The 14235-nt window shown below is 41.5% G+C and overlaps 2 protein-coding genes across 2 annotated transcripts; both read right to left on the bottom strand.

The window, feature by feature from the left end:
* Window positions 1-111: 111 nt before the first annotated feature.
* Window positions 112-1196, bottom strand: g0s2 (G0/G1 switch 2). Its single transcript, XM_084553985.1, has 2 exons — window positions 1139-1196; window positions 112-1017 (listed from the first exon to the last, which is right to left on the bottom strand). Exon 2 carries the CDS (start codon window positions 996-998, stop codon window positions 642-644), a length of 357 nt encoding a protein of 118 aa, XP_084410111.1. The 5' UTR covers window positions 999-1017; window positions 1139-1196; the 3' UTR covers window positions 112-641.
* A 4723-nt stretch (window positions 1197-5919) lies between these two features.
* Window positions 5920-13610, bottom strand: camk1gb (calcium/calmodulin-dependent protein kinase IGb; the record flags this gene model as incomplete). The annotated part of the gene is made up of 12 exons (XM_084552753.1): window positions 5920-6005; window positions 6094-6410; window positions 6760-6847; window positions 7417-7495; window positions 7585-7697; window positions 7932-8007; window positions 8177-8300; window positions 8950-9088; window positions 9190-9264; window positions 9445-9570; window positions 11826-11937; window positions 13487-13610. 12 exons carry the CDS (start codon window positions 13608-13610, stop codon window positions 5948-5950), a joined length of 1431 nt encoding a protein of 476 aa, XP_084408879.1. The 3' UTR covers window positions 5920-5947.
* Window positions 13611-14235: the final 625 nt, after the last annotated feature.

The following is a 14235-nucleotide window of genomic DNA, read 5'->3' as shown; positions in this document are numbered from 1 at the left end:
TAAAATGTGGTAAATGTCGTTTTATAAATTTGTGAGAATTATTAGTTTTTCCCTGATTTAAATGTCAAATTAATATCTTGGAGTTGTTTTTAAGACATAACAAATACATAGTATTTTTTGTTGTTGTTCTTGCATTTTGCACGCCAAACAACTGCTGGTAAATCAATAAACAATCAGCAGATTAACTGATAATGAAAATAATCATTAGTTGCAGCCTTTTTTAATCAATATTTTTCTGCTAATGATTACTGTATTTATGACACGTCATTGTAGATATTTGGGGGAACTTGGATCAGTGCTTATATTAAAATCATGGCTTAAGTCCATTTCTAGCTGAAAAATAGGTTTATTCGAGTGCAACATGAACTAAATCGCACACATTTCATTTTTTTCCCCAACACATCCATCATATCACATCACATCCATTACTAAGTGCTGCCCAGCAGCCAGATGTTACTGTAACCTGCAGTTTCCAACTTATTCTTTTTTCTAGTCAACATGTGCAAACTGTGTATATAACCAAATCTGAAACCAAAGATCAATTACAAAGAGACCAGTTCAACATGGTGATTTAATTTACCACCAGAACCATCAACGTTGTAACAGCTATGTCCGTTCATATTCAGCAGGGCAGAGTTTCTTTAAGAAGCATGTAAGCGGTAGGATGAGCTTCGTCGACCAGCAGTCATCAGTTGTTTGGCCTTGTCCTCATTCACTGCTGCCTCATGCACATCCACGTCTTCAGTATGAACCAGGGTGGTGTTGGACTCCAGCACCTGTTTCTTCTTCTCCACTTCCATCTTCTCCACAATGCGCTCTGCTGCTTCATCCTCAATAGTGTACCCCATGGAGGGCAGGAAAATGCTTTCCACCAGTCCACCGACCACTCCGAGCACCGCCAGGCCGGAGCCGAGCATGTAGATCTTCAGCATGTTGCGGCTGGGCTTCTGGTTCAGCATCTCCTTAGCAAATGGGATGATCTCACCAAAGGTTTCCATATTGTATGATTTGATGACTCTGTTGGAGCAAAAGGAAGAATTGTACACGGATATTTAGTTAGAGAAAATTATCCAAATACAAGATTAACTTTTGAAATAAAAAGCTCCTCTTAACACAAAAAGATCATACTCATACTCACTTTGGAGCCCCAAGCAAGTCTTGACTTATTCTTGACTTATTGTCAATGTTTGGTCCAATTAGGCTTTTGCAGGCAGAGAGAAAAGAGCAGATCCTGCAATTTAAACCCGAGCGAAGTCAGGTCAACTCCCACAATGAAAGATGAAATGCATATTCATGAGGCTCCTTGTGCTGCAATTGCTTTTTGGAGATTAGGGCTTGTTTGGGTAAAAGGGCAAAGAGCTCCAGGACGAGATGCTTGAAAAATATTCCCTGTACGTGATACTGTGCATGTGACATCACATGAGGTCTGTATGTTATGGAGCAGACACAGTCAACAACATTATATTGTCTTGATAGTAACTGCACGTATCTATCTATCTATCTATCTATCTATCTATCTATCTATCTATCTATCTATCTATCTATCTATCTATCTATCTATCTAATAATATCAAATGTTAGTGGATAACATGGTTTGTGTTTTGTGACTTGTCAACCTGCACATTGATCATCATCAGGAGAGCTTCATTAGCATCCAATCACAGAATGTGAGTGTGGGAAGCCGTTCCCATTTATTGGTTGTCAGTGAGTTTTTTTGACCACATTGCTGGTTACACATGGGATCCCCCTTATTGAACACTGAGAGATAAGCCTCAGCTGCAGATAAGGTTCAGTAGAATCCCTCGAATCATGCAGTCGCAAGCTGCCCCTGCACTCCTGCACGGCTTCTGACCGTGAAGCTGACAGTGAAGCAGCGGGAGGCTGTCGGGGGTTGATGTGTACGTGTACGTGTGTGTCCTTGTCTCAGGCTCTCTGTCCTTTGACCCAGTTCCCCACTGCAAAAGGGAAAGGAGTGAAGTCAAGTCAGGCAACTGAGTTGGGAAATGTGTCTGATCTTTGTCACAGAGAGACATGTGCCATCAGCCAAAATGACAACTGCGCAACGTCACGAGATGTCAGCATGTTGGTTCAGCAGATGCTGCATGGCAGGCACAATAACATTTAATCCAGTTTCATTTTCAGCCATGGCAGTGGCTCAATTGAAAGCAATGTCGGCTGGTCTGCACGTCGACAAGTTCACTGCTTCAGTCCTGACTAAAGCACAAAAAAAAAAAAAGAATGGAAAAAATATTACCATTTGGTAACACTGATTCACCAAACTTTCACCTCAGGATAAATTAAAATCCCTTTGACCTACTTAATATTCATAAGCTGTTATTATCATTTTGAGTGTGTTGGCTTGTTGCTATCAGTGTTTAGCTCCGAGACAACCTCCAGGTTAATTGTTAAAAGGCCAAAAAGTTTACAGTATGCAGTGAAAGTGATAATTATCAGCATAGGTAACACAGCCTAGGGGGTATTATTTGGCATATTTGCTAGATAAATAAGTATAGACACTTAAAACATTAAATAAATAACTATGAACTACTCTCTCATTGACTGCTCTCTTTGGCCGCATTCAAGGTGAACCTCTCACCCCATTTGTCCTGTTTTGGAGTGCAGGCTTTTCCTAAAACGGTGCCGGTAATATCGCTATAATTACTCAGTCAATAAAGTTCCTCTTTGAGCAACTCGGGCTGCGTTTGTGTTCGCTCCTGCTGGGAAAAGGTTGAGACTGTTTGGAGACCTTTGCTCCATATTTCTGGTTTCTTCTGAGTGAATGGACAGTCTGTCTCTTTGCTGGACTTCACCAAGTCAACTGTGCTGTGGTTAATGGGGGAGGTGAGGAGGGCTTGTGGTGTGTGTAGATGTGAAAACTCTTTCAACATAAGCTCAGGGTAGGAAAGGGTAAGCTACACAGATTTTTCAAACATGCAGTTTGACAGGAAAGACCTGAGGCACATCTTGTTAACAGGGAACAGAGGCAACGGTTTCAGGGGCCCTGACCAGTAGGGGACCCCAGAAGGCTGACAAACTTCAAACTATAGTGGTGGCAGTGTGCTAGGTTTTTTACTGACAGACCTCTCTCACCTCACACAACTCTCCACAGGCGATCCTGTGACATGTCAAGAGCATGACTCTTTAAATTAGTTAAAGAACTTGTCCGTCCGGCAGGATGAGGAAAGACAACAAGACAGTGGCAGATAATGACGATTAACAATAATACTACATAGATAGCTGAGTGCTGCTAGTTTAGCCTTAACTTCCACTAGCATCATGTTATTTAGTTTGTTCTTTCTTTGACTGATAATATTAGCTCATTTCGATAGCAGAGGAGTTGTCGCAGCTCTCTGGTCTGTTACCAAACTGCCAGTGAACTTATTAGCCAATCTACCAGGCTGAAGCGCACGAAAATGCTGGTGTCTGCCAGTTTTAACATTTTACTTGCCATTTTATGGGACACTAGAGAAGGGAAAGAAGCAAATTTGAACAATATTTTTTTGTGTAATCTTAGTTTAATGTTGCCTAGAGACCAAATAGACTTTAAAATTCCCCCTGGTAGTGACACAAGGCCAGTGACTGAAGACAGAATCCTTCATTTTGACACACTGTTTAAAACTGTAATCTTGTTGTGTAAAGAAAAGGTCCAAATTGAATATGGATTTAAAATACTGTGCATGTCATGTCCAGCTTCTTAATCCGATAGAGATGTGTTGATAAAAGTAAAACGTTTGCACTCTGTTACAAGGGCACTTTGTGTATCTGCAGGCTTACTGTATCAGACAGCCGCCTGAAACCTGCTGCTCCAAATACACCGCTTCTGGTAATCCTGACTGTGCTGGAGGAGCTGATGTGTCATCTAATCTGCCAGAGTACAGGCTGGTAATTGGCTTGGAGGGTAGTTTAATTGGGTATCACCGGTCAGGTCACAGAATCACATAAAAGGAGTTCCAGTTTGCGATATATTTAGTTTTAAATTACAAAAGAATCACCAATAAGGAGAAGCAGGAACAAAAGAGAAAGAAGAAGAAATGGGTAAATGGTAAACTAGCAAATCAAATCAGGCTTGAGTGGGATTATGGCTAAATAAAAACATTATTTATTTATTTTTTCAGTTTTCATTTGGGTTTAGGTAAGTGGTGTCATGTATTTCCAGTTAAACTGTACGTTTCTTTTCCGTAACAAAAATTATCTACAGGAAATGCAACTGTCTGCATCCTGTAACCTCAAGGATTACAATCAAATATGCAAAGAAAGTCAATCAAAGAAAATATTATAAATAAGGGAAAAAAAATCAGTCCAAAGGTTTGTTAGATTAGATCTGGCAATATTTTAAATCTTTACATTTGTCTGATTAATGCATGAATGAACAGTTTTATATACTCAATTTCTTTCCTTTTTCATTCTTAACTTGTCTGAGCTCAGATTTTGACTGCTATTGAGTTTGCACGCTTTTAGCAGGATTGACCATAGCTTAATATACTACTGCTATGATAATTACTCAAGTGTCAAATGGGAGGAGAAAGGAAAATACCAGCAAAACAGTTGCAGATTCGGTTCAGGCTTTATTTCTGAGAGTACATGAATCCCAGCTTAATACATACATAGGTTCAATATCTGCAGAATGCATTAATACAAACACATACGGCTGGAGAGACACCAAGCAGACTGTTTACAGGCGACCACTTATAGCAAGAGCAGCGACGTCTATTACATAAATGACATTTCATACTCTAGTAGCGTGTGAGAGCTACAGTTGGTAGGCCCTGGTCATACTTGTGGCATTTACACTGTTAATGTTGTATTTATTTGAATGTATGTTGTAATGTACAGTATATATATATATATTTTTTTGTTTTAAGCTTTTTATTCTTTACTTTTTATTTAAAAAAAAGGAAGCAAATACTTTAGAAAAAAATAAAACAACAATTAATATGAGTAATAAAAATAGGAGACCACTTCACAAGAGCAAATGATATTAATATGGCTTATTAGAAGTATTAAGCATGTCGTTTTTTCATAAATGCGGGTCAGCTGTTTGATAATGCTTTACACATGATGAAGTACAACAAGTTGTCTTATTTAATTGTGTGTCTTTATCTAAATGACACGGGATTAGGATCCTAATGGCTTTGAATTAAAGCTTTCATGACATCAGGAATCAGGGACCGCTTCACCGTAAATGACATTAGGTGAGCCCGTCATATCCCCTCCCGCATAAGACAATCTCTCCAGTGCTGTCTACAAACTCCAGATTCTGAGTTAAAGTGTGTCTCGTGCACCTCAGTGTCTGAGGGTTTATTTGTGTTGCTTCAGTGTGGTTGCCAGGAAGCTTCATAGGCACTCTTTCCAAAAGCAAATGTCGGGCACACTGTCGATCTCCCACACCGACCAGGCCCGTCCGGGGATCAACCACTTCCTATTCTCAGTCTCGGGGAGCCGCAGACACAAAACAGCTGAACGCCGAGTCCAAACAGCAACACTGACCTGCAGAGGACACAATCAGGATGAGACACCCTCATTGTGTTCAAGCATATACTGACAAACAGAACACAATTAAAGCCCAGCACAGGAACACAAATAAATGGGCTTGTGTTCTACCTTGTGTGACTGAAAACAGTTTGTACACTTGTCTAAAAATACAGGTGTAATTTAAAGACGTATGAACTGTTCAGTGGCTATAAAATGGCAGGTTTTTGAGATAAATTATATCAGAGCATTTAAAAAACACTCTCATCCAAACAGACTGAGCACTGTAATAAAATCAAACGGTCGCTTGAAATGTGGCTTTTAGTGGCACTGGACAGGCTATGATGTGATTTAAGATTTATTTTACATCTTAAAACCTGCTGTTTTTTATAACCACTGTATTTAGACATGATTTGCAAATGCCTTACAAGTACCTACCAAGTAAAATGTTTGTTTCCATGTAGCCTTCAAGCAGCCTTCACATGACTGAGCAAACTCCAGTCTGTATAGTCTTGCCATTGCGATTTTTGCCATATCTGACAGCAAAAGGGAAAAGTGTCATTAGCTTTGCTTTGAGATCAGAAAGTGAGAAAATACGTCAAATCAGATGGAGATAACACGAACCCGTTCAGGTTGGCGGGCTCTGAGTGGTAGACGTGCTTTCCCTGCTCAGCTATAGTGGGTGCGTGGTGGGCATCGCCCTGGCTCTGGCTGGCCTTCAGTGGGTGGTAGTGGCTCTTCAGGTCAACATGGTTGGTGGGCAGAGGCAGGGCCGCCGTGGGCTGGGCCTTGTCTGGGTCAGGATGTTTGCAGTTTTTGGCTGGAGACGACACGTCGATCACCTTGATGTCTGGGATGCTGGCCTTCCTCATGACCAGCTCTGAGTGGGCCAGCTGCAGCTTCTTCATGTGATTGATGGCTACAGTGGCATTGAAGGCTTGCTGTAAAGTGAACACAGAGAAGAGGTTGGAAAGGAGCTCTGGGAACTTCACTTTATCTCCTTGTTCATTGTTAGGGGACCTTCAAAGATTACTCTATACAAAGTCTGAGCAGAATAGGTTCATGACTGAATATTTTTCATTTTTTACTGCTGAACGGTCAAGTGCACTTAGGCGCCACTAACAGTTAAAGCCCTACATAAGCCATCAGCGGCCTTGATTACAGAACAGTATCTTATTAAACTGTCCTTAATCAGGAAGGATTTCGGGAAGGCACCTGCGTAATCTTCTAGAAACTGCAGGCCCTCGATCAGCTTACCCCATCAAAGCCAAGAAATCAGCGCGGACTAACCTTCCACTTGGACTTGGCAAAGTTCTTTTGGATCTGAACACTGACGGAATAGTAGATGTCCTGGCTCCGGGCCGTCTTTCCGATAATCCTGGAAAACAGGTAACGAAAAAGAAGGCTTAACTTTATTTCGAGGAAGTGGTTCATTCAGGATCCATCTGTGTGACCTGACGATGCGCAGACACATTGTTTTCTCTTGTCCTTTACCTCTGTTTCCTACAGTGGTAGTGATTATGAGTCTGCAGTGATACTAAATTGAACTTGACTATGTAGTGCTTGACTTTCACAGTTGGAGAGCTGATCGCAATTATTTATGTATCTAAAAATCCTAACATGTCATGTTAACTATGTTAGCCTGAACATTGTTACCCCTCTCATTTCTATATGCTAATTATGAAGCTATAAGAAGGAGATGGTTAGTTCAACTTAGCATAAAAACTGGATACCTTTGGTGGAACTTACTAACGCCTGTAAAACCCTTTAACACTTTATTTTTTGCATAGATTGAACATGTGAGATATAATACATTAACTAGCATTGAATACTCATATTATAAAATAACTATAAAGGGTAAAAGATGATATGATTGGCCTTTTTATGAGTTTCTTATTCAGTTTAATCTAATCTAAATATAACCAATATTTACTGAGGGAAACTCACCAGGGATGTCTGAGCGCTTGGTCTGTACTGTAACGCATGGTGGGATTCTTCTGCATCATGTTACGTATGAAATCTTTAGCTGCAAATAAAAAAAAGACACAGGCATTAGAGAAAAGAAGGTTTCCCGTAGACAAACAACAGGTCTGCGCTAACGTTCTGTGCAATTACCAGATTCAGATATGTCATCCCAGAAGGGTGAGTCAAACTCATACTGCGCCTTCATGATCTTGGAGAACAGCCGTGTCTCACTCTCTTCATAGAAGGGAGGGTATCCACAGAGTCTGCAATGAAACCATAAAGAAGTATTGTTGTGAAATGTATCGTAGGTGTTCACTAGGGGGCGCTATGATGCACCATCTGTCTGTATTTAGTCAAATACAAAACACATTTATGACCAGCAGCAGCCTTTAATCTGCAAAAGGAAAATCTGCATTCAATTTTAAATCATAAGACTCTAATTTCTTATGTTTGTTCGTTTTCAGTCTATCACACATTCACCGTGGATTTATACTTACAGGATATAGGCAATGACTCCAATAGACCAGCAGTCTACGGCCTTGCTGTAGGGCTTCTGCGCCAAAACCTCCGGAGCTGAAAGTGAGAAGGAACGTTAGAGCTAAACAAGTCATTACTCCAAAAGGGAGAAAGGTATAAATAATACACAGTCTGCGCTGACCACTTCATGTGTCTGTGACAAGTTTCAAGTCTCCCACTCAGTGAGCATCCATTAATCATTCACGAGTCCGACATGCTTCCTTACCTACATAGCCTGGCGTGCCGCAGGCCGTCGACATGATGCCGTTGTCGACCATCTTTGACAGGCCAAAGTCACTGATCATGATCTTGGAGTTTTCTTCCTGGCTGTAGTACAGGATGTTCTCTGGCTGCACAGGGACAAAGAGACAGGAGAGCTGTTCACACACCGAGGCCCCAAATGAAGAAATTCTTAAAGCGTTACTTGGAACAAATTCTGTAAAAGTATTGATGCTGTAAATGGAGTTGGACAAAAAAAAAATGTAGGAAACTTAATGGACAAATTCAGCAGTTTGGGAAATATTTGCTTTCTTAGAACAAAGAGCAACTGGATATTCTCGTGTCTATGAAAAACTACCCAAAGGCAATACAATCCAACCAATGGAGATTCCAGCTATTCACTGCATGTGTGCAGTAACATGTTGTGCTGACACGTTTCCAGAATGGACAAATCGAACACTAGCTGTAGAGAGTTCCTTTCACATTTTAATGCTTAAACATAATCTTAAACACCAGTCCTTCATGTGTGTGTCATCTTGTAGAATCATTTAGTTACCTTTTAACAGAGCAAAGCTTTGTTTCCTTTTGATTCAAGCCCTAATGCTAAGCTAAGCTAACCACCTGCTATCTGTGGCTTCATGCTTTACCTACAGACACATACATACAACAGAGTCAATATTCTCACCTAATTGTTACATGCCTTGACTACTCTGTGTAGCACATTGGTTGTTTTTAAAAGTGCTTTAAGACAGACAGACACTGACACTGACACTGACATACCTTCAGGTCACGGTGCACCACGCCGTTTTGGTGCAGAAAGCTGACGGCCTGCAGCACCTGCTGAATCACACTGCTGGCATCCTTCTCTGAGTAAACCCCTCGGTCCAGTATCCGGTCAAAGAGCTCACCGCCTGAAACACTGGTATGCAGACAACACTACCATTCAAATGTGGCCTCGAAGCCCATTTTTAATTTGCAGGTCTGACTATTTGATTGTAGTACACAAAGTAGGGAACTCACAGCTGCATGATAAGATAGTAGTGGGTCCGACTTTCATAGAAATCCTCCATCCCTACAACGTTCTCATGTTTGATTCTGCAAAAGAAAAAAGAAAAAAATTCATTATGTCAGGGCTGTCAACATCCCATCAAAGTTCACACATTTTCAGAACATAAAATAAGACAGATGAACTCCTTCCAGCTCCTTCCCCTCTGCCGACTACTGAGAGAATAGGAAATGAAAGATGAAGGCTCATAAAAATTCACATGTGAATACCTTCTCAGCACAGCGATCTCGTTCTCCAGGTTGAGATCCCTCTTCTGTTTCTTTTTCACACACTTCATGGCAAACATCTTTCCCGTCTTCTTCTCCTTCACCATGTAAACCTCTGAGAACGCCCCCCTGTTCATTAGCACACAAACACAAAATGAGTTACTGATGACGCCTGCTCTCATTACTCTGAAACAGCACAGGAAGGGATAACAAGTCTCTCCGGGCAAGAGGAAATGAGCTTCCTTCTTAGTAGAACAGAACAATTGTTAATAAAACACGTTGGACAGAATATTGGCCTGGTGATGCTTCTCATTTACATTTTCAAACAGGAGAAAATATTGGTTACATTTACTTCTAAATAAGTATATACGTATAAAGAATAAGCTGTACTTCAAATATTTAGTCCAGTCTTAAAGGGAACTCCTTAAAGCTAAAACTCAATTTAAATGTTTGCTGGGTAACTGCATCTAATGACTTTACCTAAGTAGATTTTGTAACAGTTGTTTTTCTTCCTGCTTTACTGCATCATCCAGGGATTGAATCCTGATCTGATTTTTTTGGGAGACTATCAGAATTAAATTAAGCGCAAGGCAGAAATAGCAGAATCAAAGGGTCAATTAAGATCGACTGAGAACCTCAGCAGCTTAGCTATTCGCATGTCAAAAGCTTATTATTCTGCTCTGTGACCGTGCTATCTTCAGCGCTGTCTGAGAATAGTTGTTCTACCAGGTGGATTAGGGCTCCTTATCCCTGACGCAATGGAAACAGCAGCCGGCTGAGGGCTCCAGGCGCAAAGGTCAGAAGCTGAGCATGTGCAGCAGGATCCTTGGGAGCAACAGGCTGCTAAATACAGCGGAGGCCAGGTCACAGACAGCTGTCAGGGGACATGTTTACCCACTGGATGAAAACACAACAGAGGTTTACTGAACAGCTGTTTTGCTGTGTATTCATAAGGTGATGCTGCCCCTGCATCGTCATAACGGCACTTCAAATCCCCCTGGAGCTCATTTTCTTTACTTGGATCTCCCTGGAGAAAATATTTTGACTCAACAAAACAATCAAGGCCTGAACGGGAAAACTGTGCATTTAAAGAAAACAACACAAAGGGCAGTCAGAAATCACTGACGGGCTAACTTGAGTTTAAATTGCATATTTGCGTATTTGTGATGATGAATAGACCGTGTCCATATTGTACGTGTGCGTGTGATGAAGCCCAGTGGGAAAGGTTGCGTTTGGGGTTTTATAACCTCCTGTCCCATCTGGATTCACTTCCTTTTATTGTGATGGAAGACTAGCTGGACCAAATATTAGATCATGTAATGCACTCAGAAAGGCCTCGCCTCCTACGCAGTCCAATCATCACTGACAAAACCTCTTTTTTTTTTTTCAAAGCCTCTTCCACCCTCTGCACGGGGCCGGTCTGTTTGCCCACAACACGCTGGCATCGCTTTGACTGACGCCACTATTTACAGTCGGCATCTCATCTTTTGGTCTCCAGTCACTCGCAAAACACTCAACGCTGCTGGTGGTTTTATTGCTTTCCCTCCGTGAGGTGAGGCGATATAAATTAGGTCAGCGCGAGAAACTCTGGAGTGTGCACAGAATAAAGTGACAAAACATTTATCGAGTTTGAATGTTATTTTTGAAAGAAAGATCTGCTTAAATAACACACACACACACCGGCTGGTAAGTGTGCACAGGGTAAAATGCAGAAACGAAATTCCTTGCACGTGTGTACATATATAGCTAATTTGATTTGATTTCAGTTTTCTTTGTTTTTTTTAGAGCTGCAGTTATTTATTAGTTTCATTTTACTGTTAAACTGATTAGTTTATTTCTTGAGACATGTCTGTAAAACATCAGAAAATGTCAGTGTGAAAATGTCAGTGAGTTTTTGTCTAACTAAAAGCTAAAAACCCAATTTCTTTTCTCTTCCACATGTCGATCATTTTAAGGCAGAGTAATTTTAAGTATTTTTGTGAATGAACTGCTGCACTGACTCCTCTGCCAGGCTCCGACAGGAAAGCTAGACTAACCCTCTAACAGCTGCAGAGTCTTGTTGTCAGAGGATTGTGTAAAGTAGGCCTCCGTATGTCAATCCAATCAAACCAGTAATCTGTTCTCCAACTCAAACAGCATGTTGAGGGTCTGTGTAATCATGACGTGCAGCTTCCCTCAGTAAATTCATTCATTCATTCATCTTCTGTAACCACTTGCCCTCTGGAGGGTAACGGGGGGGCTGGAGCCTATCCCAGCTTCCCTCAGTATAACAAAAGCAAAACAGCAGCACAAAATATTCCCGAGGACACTAAGGAAACTGAACAAGAATTAAGTTAACAACGTGAATAAAAGCTGCTATGTCAAAGTGACTTGAATGTACTTACGATCCCAGCTCTTCCATGATGTCAAAAACCTCCTGGATGTTTTCAGTGGACTTCTTCCACACGTAGTCGGCCTCTTGACGACCCATGTCTGCAGACGCTTCAACAGGGATTTCTGTCGGTGTCCGAGAAGAGAAGAACAAACGTTCAGAGCAGACCCCACTTAACGTCACTGAAGTTCTACAGTCGCCCTGTTTCCTTAGTGTGTTACATTTCTGCCCGCAGGTGCTCCAGAGCAAAGGGAAAAAGCAACTAATCCTGGCTTAATGATCAGACTCCCTCATCATCATATTCACAAGCGGAAAGTCTTGAGGGATTATTGAAGAGGCATGACAAAGCAGGTGTGAAGGTTGGTGTGTCTGCCGCGCTGCTCAGACTGTCTGCAGGAGGACGCAGCCGGTGAGACATGAGTCTCTGTCTGGCAGACAAAAGGCTAGCGCACTAATCCCTGAGGTATCTAGCACACAGGAAGGAGTGAAAGGTGAGGACACTGTGTTATATGGCTGCATCTCAGTGAGGACCCATCATAGGGGACAAAACTGTTAAGTGAGCAATTTCAGATTCATCAGAACACTTTCCAGGACTTCTGAGAATTACACAGTGAGTTATTATGGTAACCATAATGTGTGCCTTAATCTGGACAAATAATGAACATCTATGAGGATTAGAACCCTGTGAAAGAAAGACTTATCCAGTCAAACTGAAGGCACTGAGAGGGATTAGGAGCACTGTAAAATTAACAGGTTACCCACTTTGCTTCCTTGCCCTCGTTTCTCTTATATAATGGATTAGCGCCTGATCTGGAGACCTGAGCTCGTAGCACGCTCAAACACTGGAGGATAGCTTCACACAAATGGATTTAAATGTAAAAAAAAAAAAAAAAAAAAAAAAACTTTAACAAGTATCTAAATGCTGTGTATCAATAAACAGATAAAATAATTAAGAAAAATGATTGATTGAATCCAACTTCATGTTGCAATACATTCAAGACATTTAAACTACATCTATTTACATACACATTAGCTCAAAAATGGGTGTTCCACACTGGCTTCACCATGTAATGCAGTAATTCTTGTTTTCTTGTTGTTAGGTCAGAAGATAAACCTCAGCAGAGGACCCCCAGCCACAGCCAGCAATGCAAAGCTCATATGCAAACTCAAAACGTGCAGTGTTCCCGAAATCAATGCATTCTGCGAAAGTGTTACTATCCCTTCAGAGTCACACGTTCCAGCACAGATGCAAAACGGATAATCACACAGATAAAAAGGAGTGACAGAAAGCAAAGGCTGCTCTGATGGATGATGGATGCATCTACTCTCATGACAACAGCAGCAGCAGCGGGTTGGCTGCGGCATTCGCGGAAAGATCACTCTGCGGCAGAATGACCAGATATTCTGTTCAAGCCTGAAGCGCACAGCCTTCACGCCTGAGCTACTAAACACGGCCAGGTTTACACTCATGCATCCAGTCATGATGCTGAACCTTGACGCAGTCACACTAAAATTAACGCGCAGAATACAAATTAGAAACACTGCCCCTCTGCCTCAGAACAGAATCTGTCCCAGTCTGCACATTTTTGAATTAAAGTACAATGTTATGAGAGCTAAAGACTAAAGAATAAAGAAAGAAAAGGTTTATTCTACAGCACACTCACTGAGACTTACCTAGAGACTCTGCGCTGTAGGAGCTCTGCTCTGACTCTCCTGCCAAAAGCTCACCGAGGTCTGGACGGATTACTTTGTCTGGGACCTTACAAATACCTGTTGTCAGGTCGGAGATTACATCCATGGAGACAGCCGAGGGGAGGGGCGCCCAGTGTCACAGGTGCTCATTGAGACTTAAGGCGCTGCTCAGGCTGCTGCAGCTGTTGTTCCTTTGGCCGACGCATCATTCATCTTTCCACGCAAGTTACAGGTTAAATAGAGAAAAGGGGTTGGCTGGAGTAAAACTGACTGATTCATTCAAAACAGCTCGCTTCGCGCGGGCGCGCATTTACGCGCACGGCAATATTGATAGAAGTGGATTTTATGGTCAGCAGTGCTCAAGGGGGCTCAGAATTACATCCACATTGCCATGACAACATGAATTCACTTTGTAAGAAGATGCAGTTTACAAAGAGTTTCAGAGTTGTATCCAGTGTTTGATTGATTGTTCTATTCTTCTGCATCACTGAGTCTACTGAACATTATCTGTTCTATTGAATAAATGGTCATTTAAAAGGCAAATGCTCATGTAAAGACTTTTTCTCCTCAGTCATCCAGGTTAAGGTATACAGTAAAAATTCAAGGTGAAACAAGGTCAGAGCGACTTGTTGGATTCCTTCAAGACGTTTGACCTCTCATCCAAGTAGCTTCTGCGGTTCTAAAAGACTCCACCAAGACACCGTGCCAAAAAGCCAGATTAAATCTACTTT

This window comes from Chelon labrosus, assembly GCF_963514085.1.
Source record: "Chelon labrosus genome assembly, chromosome: 10".
Classification (NCBI taxonomy): domain Eukaryota; kingdom Metazoa; phylum Chordata; class Actinopteri; order Mugiliformes; family Mugilidae; genus Chelon; species Chelon labrosus.
Note: the sequence above shows the minus strand (reverse complement) of the source record. Positions and strands in the feature narration are given on the sequence as shown.

Coding starts and splice junctions, on each gene's coding strand:
- g0s2 (XM_084553985.1), bottom strand. CDS start 998: ATGGAAACCTTTGGTGAGATCATCCCATTTGCTAAGGAGATGCTGAAC.